At 32.9% G+C, this 13,522-nt stretch overlaps 1 protein-coding gene across 1 annotated transcript in view; it reads right to left on the bottom strand.

Moving 5' to 3' along the window:
* The window catches only part of LOC121116102 (tetratricopeptide repeat protein 21B), a 29,979-nt gene that overhangs the window by 10,001 nt on the left and 6,456 nt on the right, over positions 1–13,522 (bottom strand). Inside the window, exons 3-9 of the mRNA XM_040710318.2 lie at positions 11,920–12,164; positions 10,948–11,284; positions 9,429–9,644; positions 6,342–6,782; positions 3,084–3,386; positions 1,146–1,429; positions 23–315 (exon numbers count right to left, since the gene is read on the bottom strand). Coding sequence (XP_040566252.1) covers positions 23–315; positions 1,146–1,429; positions 3,084–3,386; positions 6,342–6,782; positions 9,429–9,644; positions 10,948–11,284; positions 11,920–12,164 — 2,119 coding nt within the window. The remainder of the gene's footprint in view (positions 1–22; positions 316–1,145; positions 1,430–3,083; positions 3,387–6,341; positions 6,783–9,428; positions 9,645–10,947; positions 11,285–11,919; positions 12,165–13,522) is intronic.

Here is a 13,522-nt window from a genome sequence, read left to right as displayed (position 1 = left end):
TCCGTGCCAAACCAGATATTACCTGATTGTTGCTAGTAATGTATATGATCTAGCTTGGTTCTCCAGGCTCAATAAATCCGAATTTTGATTCCCATTAGATTCCAACTCAAGGGCTAATAAAATAGTTTTCTCTGCTTTTTCATATTGCTTGAGCTTCATTTGAAGTTGAGCCATGTCAAATCTTAGATCATTATTATTGTCTTGCTTCATGGCATCCCTGTAGTAATTGATGGCTTTCCCATACTGATGTGTCTTTTGGAGAGCTTGTCCCATTTTTGCTGCTAAAAGGGAATCCTTGGGATTCTTTTTTAAAGCCTTAAGGACAAACGATTTTTACTTAATAATTATAAACTAAATATAGCGGGTGGTCCATTGAAATCTGAGCACTTACTAATTCAATCATTAAAGAAGGTTGAGAAATTGAAATTAATTCATATTTCAATATATTAAAGCTTAAACAATTAGTTACAAAACGAAACAAATCTGAGCTCTTTAGCTTACGTAGAAGTCGAGAAAATGAGACTTGAACGTGACCTACGAATTTCCATTCGTGCACTCCATAAAGTTGGGCGTCTCCAGGAAGCCGTCAGTAAGTCGAAACATTGGAAAGGAAGAAGGACTTTGTCAAAAAGGCCAAACTGTATCCAGAGGAGTTAAAAAAAATAACACAGGCTATTTTCCTCAAGTCCATTAGGACCCCAGAAAAGTGGATGGAAAAAGTATTATGGCCATTTTCGACAGCAGCAATGAAAGAAACTCATCTTCTCCGTTGAAATACTTTTTGAGTTCTTTTTTGACACTTTTGGCTCCGCTACAGCCCTGATCCCAACCCCCTCCGCTACACCTTTTGGGGGTATGTTGAGGGGAAGGTATGCAGTGTCCGTCATCCAAACACCGAGGCTCTGAGAGCCACAGTCAGCCAGCACTGGGATGTCATGGCAGATTACTACATCCGCAGCGGATGCAAAGCTTTCTACCGTACCCTAGAAGCCATCATAGCTACTAAGGGCAGGTACATTACTGATTAAGAGAACTCAAACACACCTATTTTAGTATTAATTTTGTAAAAAGTTACTAAATAAATTATTTATTGTTGAAATTAAAAGTGTTCAGATTTTAATGAACCACTCGGTAAACAAAGTCACCTGTTCATAAACTTCCAAAGCCCTCTCCGGCTCTTGAATCCCCATATAGGCATCCCCAAGAAGAATGTAATTTTGAGACGTTGGAGAGTTTTCTACGATTGTCCGATAGCATTGTGCATAAGATCTTTTATCCTTTCTCTTTTTAAGGTATATTTTAGCCATTTTTTCATTGGCTTGCAAAAAATATGGCTGCTCTGGGGTCACAGAACGGAGAATATTAAGTGCACTTTCAATATCTCCTTTCTCCAGAGCAAAATCTGCATTTGCAACCATAATACGAATTTCTATGGGTAAAATATATGTCAATATAATGTGCATAAAATCCTTCAACAGTAGAACCCTGGAACAATAGATATGACGAGCCTTGGAACCAGAGCCAAAGTACCGTGGTATGAAAAAAATTTAGATCCGAACCAACTTCGGGTACTTGAAATTTCAGGGTCTTAAAAAAGATCCAGTTGATTTTTTTGTAAAGCTTAAAGGGTCCTTTCCAAATGAATTTAATAAAAAAAAGGGTATTTTTCACAGCTTCATTTTCTATTTTTTTTCAAATTTGAGACATATTTTAATATTATTTAAAGACTCAAAAATCCAAAATTTCAGCCTTTCTTCCCTCCAGTTCAGGATTTAGAGGCTTTTAAAGTTTGGATATTGACTATTTTATTTTAATGATCCTCAATTATTTTTAAATCCCTGTATTTTGAATGTTTTTGAAAATATCAATCCCCTTTAAAAACTATATAATATATAATTATATTATCCTTTTGGATAAAACTTATTTTTTTGGCTTATACCATAAAATACAAAAAAAGGATAAAACAATTATCAATTAAATGGTTATTAAAGTAGAACGATATCTTCAAAAACCTGCAAAATACAGGTATTTAAAAAATCTGATGAACCTTTAGGACTATAAAGCCTGGGATCGAAAAATGGCTGAACCTTTAGAAGACTATAAAGCCTGAGGACAAAAATGGCTAAAATGTTGTACTTTTGTGTTTCTAACTTTACGTCCAGACGTGAGAACGATTGTGGTGAAAAGGTTGCAGAAAAAATCGTTGGGATAACATAGTTTAGTGGTAAAACCGTAGTGTACATTATCTGAGACAAAATTATTGTTTGGAATATCATCGTGAAGCAACATCATTTTGAGTAATTTCGTTGCCATTACATTATATTGAGGGAAGCAACTACTGAATACTAAAAAACCTTCACCAACACTTCCTTCACCATCATCGAACCCTTTTAATATCCAAAAATACAGAATGACTTCCTGGTAGTGCATGTAAAATGCTGTCCCCGAGTGACGTTTAAGTTCCACTACCATCAAATATCCCTTCTAATATGCTACAATACACCCGGACTACGGGCTGTGTAGCTGAACTCCTGGGCTCTAAGGTCGGTTAAATGTCCAAGCCGCCGCTTCTTTGTGCATCAATGACCCATTGCAATTATCCAATTATAATATAATTGCAATAAACTTGCACAGGATAATATTATCTTGCAATAACATAACTCACAATATTAATTCTTATAGTGAAGTTAAAACACAATGATAATGTACACAACGATTTTACAACGGTCGATATTATCTCAACGATTTTTTCTGTAACTTTATTACAACAATTATTTTATAGGGGAAACAATTTAGTTGGCTAAAAATAAAATAAAAAATTGCCAGGTAGAGCTATCTCACTTATTACATCCCAAGGACCAGTAGGTCATTTCTGGTTTCAAAAAGTTATCTCGGTGAATATTTCTCAGAATTAAAAAAAGAAAAGAAAAGAAGGTTATGTAAGGGCGAAAACCAAATGGTTGAGAACGGTTAAATCCATTTTTCTTAATAATTTAGAGGGGAAAATGGATTACTTACGAAACAAATTAGTTTCAAGTTGCTGGGTTCTACTGTACACTCTACATAGTAATTAATGATCAAACCTTCAGGAGTTCCTTTATACTCATTGATGGCGTCCTGAATCACTTTGAGTGCCTCATTTGGATGTCCTGATAGTCGAAGACATTCAGCTAATTCAATGTAGAGAGATACTTTATCGGCTGATGTGAAATTAATTTTTTCAGAAGAAGATGATGGTTCCTTGGACTCAAGAATGGTTAGTGCTGTTTTCAAAGTATTGACCGCCTCATTAATTGACTCATTTTCCTTCAAAACTTTGGCATTAATCAAATGGTACATGGGATGGTTTTGAACTTGAAAGTTGAAGCTGAGTCCAATCTCCAGATCTATTTTCGTTTTCAAAATGAGACTTTAGTAGGCTAATACAACAAATAATCTATACATGGAACATCCAATTATTTGTTTCCTTTTTTTTTTGGATCAATTAAGGTCTATTTATAAGAATATAATAGCTATGAAAAGAATACAAGAGAGAATCAAATTAAAGCAATCGTGTAATAATGCATGTGTTAAAAGTTAATAAAAAAAGTTATTTTAATTACTTAAGATACACACTATACAATTTTTTTTAATTCAATTCTCTCTTTCCTTTCATAAATACAGAGAGCGGGGATCAAATTGTCGCCTACTTTAAACCTTGATAACTTGAAGACGACATTATCAAATAAAAAACCGGTTACCAAATAGGGAAGCTATTTTCGTCAGCTGACGATACGTAGTTCAGTTAGCATCATGCCGTCATCATATGAGGAGACAAAGAGCTATAAGTGGAACGAGGAGCTTTCGAGGTCACCCGTAGTCATGGCATTGGTTAATAAGGGAGGTGAAATCTCCCATTCAACGATTGCTTCAACCTTAGGAGTAAATTTACGGACTGTTCAGCGTATCCGTAAGAAGCTAGAGGATACCTGGGATGTTGGTGCCACCATAAAGAGGGCACCCAAGGAGGAGGGCGCCGACAGGAAGGTCAGGGAAACCGACTTTGTCGACAAGGTGAAGAAGATGGTTGAGGATGACCCTACCAGGTCCATGAAGGCCGGAGACAGGCCCTGGGTGTGGCAATAGGACTCAGCACCCTGCCATGTGTCCAAAATCTCCATGCAGTGGTTAACCGAGAACTGTTATGACGTCGTAACCAAGGATTTGGGGCCTCCTAACTCTCCCGACCTTAATCCTTTTTGGACTATTTTGTCTGGGGCTATGTCGAGAGACATACCAACAGACATCCCCATAGCACCAAGGCCAGCCTGATGGACTCCATCAAGGAGGTATTCGGCAACATGGACAATGAGATGGTCAGAAGAGCCTGCGGCCAGTTCAGAGGCCGTATTGAGGCTGTTATTGATGCCAACGGTGATTATATCGAATGAACGGCTACTCTATACCTATATGCTCGTCACAGTTTTGATTTTCAATATAAAAGTTAAAAAATGTATATTTTGTGTTGTTTTTTGTAGAAAAATATTTTGGCGACAATTTGATCCCCGCTCCCTTTATTCTACAAGTAGCAAAATAGACCTCTGTTAGAGTTATAAAAAATATTATCTGCCTGCATGTTAAAAAATTATGTGGAAATCTGCTAATTTGAAGAATGTTTGAGAAGATGATGTTTTATTAGTAGTATAGCTGACAGGAGCTTTTTAGAGGGCGAGATAGGAAAAAAACTCTCTTTATACTAGAAACCTGTTACCAAAGGCTCAAGCGTACAAATGGTTGACAAATAGCCTTTTGAATATATGTTATGTCATTGTAGTAATTCCTCAGTTCTTCGTCCCCATTTGTAGTAGGTACGCTTGAGTCTTCGTTTACAGATTTCTAGTATTCTATGCCTTATCTAGTAAAAGCATGGACAGGCATTAATCCACTGTACAGTCATTTGTAAAAGTTTAAGAACACCTCTTGTATTTCACCTAATTCAATAATAATCGACATGTATGAACACGAATTATACAAGAATGGAACGTGTCATGTTCCTCTGAGTCTAGTGTGTGTATAAACCTGTTGCCTTACGACTCTTGCAGAAGAAAGTTGTGCTCACATATTAAATGTGATTGATGGTCTTCAAGAAATGGCAAAAAAGCTGCCTTTGCTGATGATGAAAGTGCTAAAATAGTCACGTTACACGAAGAATGCGATTCTGAGAGACAAATTACCATAGATATGTGTTGTAGCAAGACAGTTGTTTACATTGCCATCAATTATTATTATTTTTTTTTTTTGCAAAATTTGGGAAAATTCTGTCTTACTTGATTCGAAAAGGGTACAAAGTAAGTGTCAACAATATTTCACCTCGTTTGAGCAAATAGTTCAACTTAAAAAGAAATATCCGGAACACACTTCTTTTATGCTAAAAATAAAGAAATATCCAAGTTCGTCTTAAACTTTTGCAAATGACTGTAGATCTTCAATTCTACTCCGAGTACAACAAAGGATTATAACTCTCAGCAAATCTTCAAGAGTTACTCATCGTCTTTTATAAATACACGCCCATCATATTTTGATTTTCTCTCTCCAGAATTGAAGAATAAAATACGGACTTTGGATTTTTCATAAAAAAATATCCTTATTTTAAGCCCTTCTACAGTCTAATTTCTTGAAAAGAGCTTCAAACTGCGTTATTTCTTTGCTCAAACGCCTTTCTACGTCCTCAAAGTGCTATAAAATAGGTTTATTTCATACAGTAAAAATATCACTAGTTATCATTTAATTTATGACGTAACATAGTCTCAGAAAAAAAAAAAAAAAACTATCATCAGGTACAAAAAGTTTTGCTCTCGTATAATGCCATATTTTTTTACAACTATACCTAGGACTGTAAATCCTAACCGTTTATTTGTGTGCAAGTCTTGTTTTTTATTTATTGTCTAAAGTATTTTCATTATTGAGGAGAGAACATCCAAGTATAAAGTAATCACGAGTGCATGGAAACCTCAGAGTAACAGGGAGGATCTGTTGGAGAATCATAAATGTGAGGTCCTGTTGGACTAAGAGTATAATTGAGTATCGACATCGGAGTAATTCCTGATTTTATCCTTGTTAGAACTTATGGAGTTGGATTTGTGTTTATTTTTTTCTCCTCAAAGCTGACTTTAGCATAAAACGTTATGACAGCTAAGCTGTTCTCCTCTCAAAGACTCTTCAAATGTTTACATAATGGAAAGGCTAACGATTTTTAACCCTAACTCTACTTTTAGTCCGAGTCCAAAGAATACTGCTTTAGTAGATCCAATGCATAGAACATTCCTGAGATAATATCAAGTATGAATTAAGGATTGACTTACTTTTTTGGGCTTGAGAGAAATCTCCTTCATGCATATTGATTTGAGCCATTAGCAAATAGGCTTCAGAGTCTGAAGGATCAAGTTTATCCAGGATATTTTCTAATGAATTCAGAGCAGATTTGGTATCTCCTGAAAGAAATTTTGCTTTTGATGCAAGGAAATGAGCATCTTTCAGACCAGGGCATGCTTTTGTCACGGGTTCCAGTATCAGTAGTGTCTTTTTAAGGGCTTGAGGAATTACAGTAGATTTACTTTTCGAACCAGAAGGTGTGGCAGCACTTGGAACATAGAGTAAATATTCCTTTACCAGATTGGAAACGTAGTCCGGATTCATAATTTTGAGATACTCAATCCCAAATGGAAATCCTCGCACGGATCGAAAATGAACGTCAACTGCCTCGTTTAATATTGTTAAAGCATTGTCTCCTCCTCCTTCGGAAACTAGGGATTAAAGTAGAAATTAATAGACTAAGGGGAGAGTGGGGGACATATTACAAAAAATCTTTTATTTGTTACTGTCATAAGTTTCACAATTTAAAAGATAACTCAACGCCTGGGTCAGCTGCCATAGGTAGTTAGCCAAGATAAATAATTCCAGAGTATTTTTGACGTAGTGCAATAATTAATAGCCATTTATTTGTGTTTTCGAAACTAACCAAAAGTAGAATACCTGATACAACAGGAGGAAACATTTAAAAACAGCCATTTGGTATATTCAAGCATTTATTTGACTTTTTATTACAGTTTGTCAGATTGAAGTAAATGCATATAATTGCATATGTAAGATAAACAAATAAAACAGTTTTCATAAATAGAACATAGTTTATCAAAAAATTAATTTTTTTTTTTTTTTTTATTATTTATAGTGATTGGGAATTAAAGTATAACATTAAATTACACAAAAAAAAAAACATACTTAAATATAATATATTTAAGTATATATAGTACGAGTATATGCATATAGTAAAAATGGGGTCTAACAAGTCTCTTCCATAGTGTTGGAATCAGAATAGATGATGTGAACTGAATATTGAAACTTATAATTTATTAGAAACATGTTAATTAATTGAATAACATTTAATGTCATTTAATAAAATTAAATTAAAATCTCATGTTTTATAATAGAAATATATATCAAGAAACACATTATTAAAATGTTTACTTTTTTTTGTCAAAATTTGAATGTTGACATTCTCTATAACTGTAAGCATAAGGCAACCCACCCGGGTTGTATGTTGATTTGATAAACAAAGGAAAACATTCAATTGTATAAGAACAGGGTGGTGGTTAGATAACTTTACATTTTGAAGTTATAGGCAGTGTAATATGTCTCCTCCGTAACACGTATCCTCACTCTCCCCTAATTGTAATTTTCAGTCAGTCCTTACTTATTTGGTCTCGTCCAGTCTAGTCTCAGAACAGGTCCTTAGGAATGTTAATACTAGAACGGATTGTAGAAAAATAAATACAGTTGAACGACGTCATTAAGGAACAAACTTTATAGATTTTTAGGACTTATATGCAGGACTGAACGGGACTGGGCCGAGACTCAACTGGACCGGAAAACAAAAGATGACGCCATACTACAAAATAGCATAATAGTGTTGCACCGATACCAAAATTTGCATACAGTCTCCGGTACCAAAATGGCCATCGCTGTTGGCTAAAAATTTAACATAAAAATACGTAAACGTTTGGGTAAAGGGGTTGAGAAGGTATGCTTGCTTAAATAATGAGTTGTTTTAAGCACAAAATACTATTTTAACTGTAGTTTTAAATATAAAATACTAGTGACGGGACGATGAGTCCGAATCGTTAATTGGAGAATCAGCCTCGGGAAAGTAATGTTTAATTTGCGATTACAATTATTATTTATTTCTGTTATTTAATTGTGTATTCCTTTTCTAAGTAATTAAATTTTTGCATTTTACTAGAAAATGTAATATTTAAAATTTTTATACAAGAAATATGTCTGTGAATATAGGAAATTTTTCTCCAAAAAGTTTAACTTTTAGGGAATAGCAGTAGCTTTTGGAAATTATTTTTCAAAAAATTTAATTTTTTGTGAACGACTGTAGATTTTGGAAATTTTTTGAGACTAGCCATGGGTTTAGAATTTTTTTCCCAAAAATATAATTTTTTGTGAACAGTCCTAGATTTTAAAAATTTTTTAAAATATTATATTACATAATGGAAAAAATTTAATATTTGAAATTTTTTTTTAACAAAATTAATTTTTTGTGAGCAAATTGGGATTTTTCAAATTTTTAAGAATAACCATGGGTTTGTGAATTTTTATTTATTAAAAGTCCAACTTTTTGTGAATAGTTGTGGGATTTTTTAAAAATCACAATATACATTAAATTTTTTTTTTTCAATTTTTTTCAAACAAATTTTGATTTTTGGATTTTTAAAAAAATTGCAACCCCTCGCCCCCTAAAAAAATAAATATAATATTGTAAATGCCCCTGATAGCAATATTGTATTTTTTAAATAATATTTAAAATATTAAAGAATCAGCATCAATAATTTTTACTAGAACCGCATCGGAATGGGCATTGTGATATTTTTTGGAATCATCCAAATACAATTTCAATTCTTGTTTTAAATTTAAAATACCATTTCAATTCTTGTTTTATCTATACATAAATTTGGACATTTTTGTTTCTGTTGGGAGGGAGGTTGTCACATCAGATATTTTGGGGTTACGTCATTAGTAGGACAATTCATATATGACGTAATGAAATTGCCAGAACGAACTAATTTGATCTGGATCGATCCTAAAGGGAAATTTGGTTTAGACCGATTTGATAGAGGAATTGTTGATGACAATTCATGTGTGTTTCCAAATGGTAAACATAATGACGTCATATGACGTTTAAAGTGTTTTATAACAGTGTATCTTGCATAACTAGTATGCAGAGATAATGGATCCATGGGGCAAAAATTCGGCCACGACACAGCCTGAGACTCAATCAAAATATCGGTCTAAAAAAATGAACTATAAGACCAAATTGGTTCAGACTATTAGTTTCAACACTAATAGTAAATATATTTATGTACTTCATTTTATTTCATGCATATTACCTGAATTGGAGAGTTTTCGGAGAACAGCACTCATATAGAGTATCTCAGATTGATTGGAGCCTGTTTGAACTTCTTTCAGAAAATCGAGCTGCCCTCTAGCCAGCTCATACTGGCCCTCTTGTATTTGACAGGCAATTATTCCACTTAAAGCCATTATTGAAGATTCGTCTAGCTTCAATGCTGCCTTATAGTAACGTTGAGCCTCTTTTACCTTGCCTATAAACATATTTAATTAAATATATAAAAAAGTACGTTATAAAGGAGCCTCCAAAGAAGAGTCGACAAGACAGTTGAAAAAAAAAATAATAATAATAAACAAATCTAAATTATATACACTCATTCTCACAACCTCGATCAAAAAATGAATAGGAATGGAACTTTGTACAGCACGAGGAGAATTAAACTGTAATTCCATTCCTGAAGCTGTTTAAAAAGTAAGTATAGATAACTGTTTTAAGATTAGGAAAGGAAGAACTGTTGTTGTTCGTTGTTTTTTTTGTTCATTCTTGCCAAAGCATTGTTGTGATAACATCTCCTTCTAATAAAAAATCCATAGTTTGCCGCCGACCTTTGTGTAATATCTTATATACCTACTCGTACACGCATTTCTTAGCCTGTTTTAGTGTTATCATATGTGAGGTTATTCAGAGGTTGTTTTTGACCGAAACAAGACCTTATTTCCATTCTTTCTTTGATCATGTCTATTCCTCTCTTTTCTTTTTTCTTCTACCTTCATTCTTTGTTTCTATTACCCTCTATTCAGACCTGCAACAAAGGCTGACTCCCCTAGTAATTAATATGATATTATTAGTGAAATGACGAAAAAAGTCTGCTGCTATTTGAAATATAAAAGATTCTAATTTCTTCAGTAGAAACATTTCATATTCTATCCTTTTCAGCCATAACATAAAAACTAGTGATAGAACGATTAATCGGATCAGAATCGGATGGTATTGGCATCGGGAAAATAATATTTAATTTACGATTCCGATTCTGATGTACGATTATTTATTACTGTTATTTAACGATTTATTTCTGGATGTAGGAAAGTTCACTTTTGGATTTTTTGCCGTGGGAAAGTTTACCGTGGGATTACTCGCTTTGGGAAAATTTGCATTGCAAGTAAATATAATTTACATTAAATAAGGAAGGCAATTTATTTTATCAATTATAATTCTTATAACTTTACAGGAAAATAATATTTTTTTTAATAACTATTTAAAATATTAGCATTGGAAAACTTTACTAGAATCGCATCAGAATCGTGACTTTGTTTTTAGAATCGTCCCATCATTAATAGTAACCAGCTAATTTAAAAATAATAAGATTTAATCAATGTCTCGCTCCCACCCTCTCCTCGCACTCATCCATAAGCCCTACCTAGTCCTATTAATGACGCGAGACAAAAGATGAACCTATTTTGAACCTATCATAATTCAAAGTAATGATTGTTTTTATATTGATATGTCTGTCTGTCTATTTCTTAGATACTCTTTTATAGATTACAATCCCTTCAAACCTCTTAAAAGTCGTTGATATCCCACTTCACACATATAAAGATCATTGTGTGGATCAATGGAAGCCGCTTTTTCCGCAAAGATTGAGCTTACTTCGAGAATTCCTTTATCCCTTCCACAAATTCGAGAAAATAACTGAGCATTGCTCAAAAATTGCCAAGCATTCTTAGGCTCAGCTCTTTCTAACTCTGAATAAAGTCTCCTTAGTCCAACTTCAGCTTCTTTATAGTCACCTAATCGGCATACTTTATCTAGAAGCTTATATCGAAGAGCTTCAATGTTTCGCGAGTCAGTGGTTAGGATTCTATCACCTGTTTCATCAATGGCTTGATCCCAGTTCTAGGAAGGGAAAAAATGATATATTTGGATTCAAGGATCCTTGCTTCCAAAGATACAAAATAGAGTGATCCTTAAATGGGGAAGAGATGCATGCTTATAAAAAATTCTTTTTATTAATAATGAAGAAATAAAATGATTGAGCCATATTAATCAAAGTTTAGAGTTTGTACGCTTCGCCCATAAAGTTTCTAAATATGACTATTTTTTGACAAAATAAAATCCTTGCTACCTGAAAAAAGGCAATATAGGCGAAAAAGAGTGATTTATAAATACTAACTATTTTAGGTGATTAATTAATTACTCTTTCAAAAGATTTAACATATTTTTCCCTTAACATGAATATTTGTCTTGAAAAAATGGGTTCTAAGTAATTTTTCCCGTCTACATTTTTGCCACTGGTATTTTTGTAAGTAAAAATAAATAAATATACCTTTAAGAATACTTAAAGCTTTCTGTATGAAATGTATTCATCGTGAGATATATCTCACTAAACACAACTAGCGAAAAAAAACTCAGAACTTTTTGCTTGACCTAATACAAACTTTGAGTGTATTTCTTCAGTTTTTATGTAAGGAACTTTTTTGGACTATGCAAAATATATATATATTAAGGGCCACTCTATTAAACATACTAACCTGCAAACATAACTCCACTTTCATTTTCTCTATCAATGCTGGAATAAATTCTTGATATATAACAATCACAATACTAAGTACATCATTCGTTTCTTCATAATTTCCACATAGCTCATAGTACTTGGCTTTTCCGAAAAGGGCTTCTATACTCCGGGGGTCTGTTTTGAGAACGTTATCAAAGTATTGAAGAGCATTTTTGCTATGGATTTCTCGGTGCTTTAAAACGTGATAAATCTCTATCCAACCTAAAATAATATATCAAGATAGAACAATAAACATTGGCAGGAGAGGGAAACGTGACCCATAGTCACGTCACGATGAATATTTTATTGTCTGGGAAAAAGTTAAGGGAGGGAACACATTTTTAGAAAATTAAAAAATATATAATAGCTAAAAGTATTTTCTAAAAAAATAAATATACATCCTTTTAAATAGTTTATTATGAATAAAATGTTTTTAATGTCCTAATCGTACAAAAGGAATAAAGTAAAAAGTGTCCTTTGAAAAATAATTTGTCTCATTTACGGGTTTTAATTCTCAAAAAGTCTCTGGACAATGCGGATTTTTCTTCTTGCCAAAAAACGGGAGATGTATTATTTTTTATTCTTGAGGAGAGAATGTCTAAGTATTGAGTGAGTAGAAACGTGTGAGTGTGCTCATAAAAACGAAGAGTAATATCTAGGATTTATTGGCGTTTCATCTTCTATATTATTATGGCCAAATGTGTATGTTCAACACTGTTGAACTGTTTTTTTTTAATAATTTTAAACCGCTTTAAACTTAATTGGATATGTATTTACAATGAATTATTGAATGCCTTATATTTTTACCCAATATACTGCCTCTTTGACCTTGAGGTCACGATGTAAAATCTTTGACGTTAAAATTTTCAAACATTGTAAGCTTCAATTTTACTCAAATTTGTATGAAATGGCCATAAATATATATTAAATAATTACCAAAAAAGTTTTGGGGATCCATTCAAACTTGGGTAAACTCTATATACGAAATACCAATAAGGGGATATAAAAAATTTGGGCACAGTATTAGAAAAAGATAATTAATTTAGAATTGTGGAGAAACAAATTGACAGTCATTTATAAGGTCATGAGGTAAAATCTTTGACCTTAAAAATTGCAAACATGGTATATTTCAATTTTTCTCAAATTTTTATGAAATGGCCGTCAATATATAATAAATGATTACAAAAAAGTTTTGGGGCTGCATTCAAATTTGGGTAACCAATGCGAAATACCAATAACGGGATCTAAAAAATTTGGGCACAACAGTAATATCTTCACTAACATTGTGCCCAAATTTTTTACATCCCGTTATCAGTATTCGGCATTGGTATTTGGTTGACCCAAATTTGAATGCAGCCCCAAAATTTAATTTAAAATTGTGGAGAGACAAATTTACATTCATTTAAATATTCTTTTAGTTCCATGTCATATAGATTTAGCATACTACAATTGCCTTAAGGTTTTGTAAATATATTTGTTTATTTGTTATTAAAAAATAAAGGTTATATTAAAATTCGAAAGAACATCCGAAATACCCCTATTTTTTTTGTACACATATTTTAATAATGTTACGTGGGAGT

This window comes from Lepeophtheirus salmonis, chromosome 4 (assembly GCF_016086655.4).
Source record: "Lepeophtheirus salmonis chromosome 4, UVic_Lsal_1.4, whole genome shotgun sequence".
NCBI classification, from domain to species: Eukaryota; Metazoa; Arthropoda; class Copepoda; order Siphonostomatoida; family Caligidae; genus Lepeophtheirus; species Lepeophtheirus salmonis.
The sequence above is the reverse complement of the archived record's forward strand: the minus strand, read 5'-3'. Positions and strand labels throughout refer to the sequence as shown.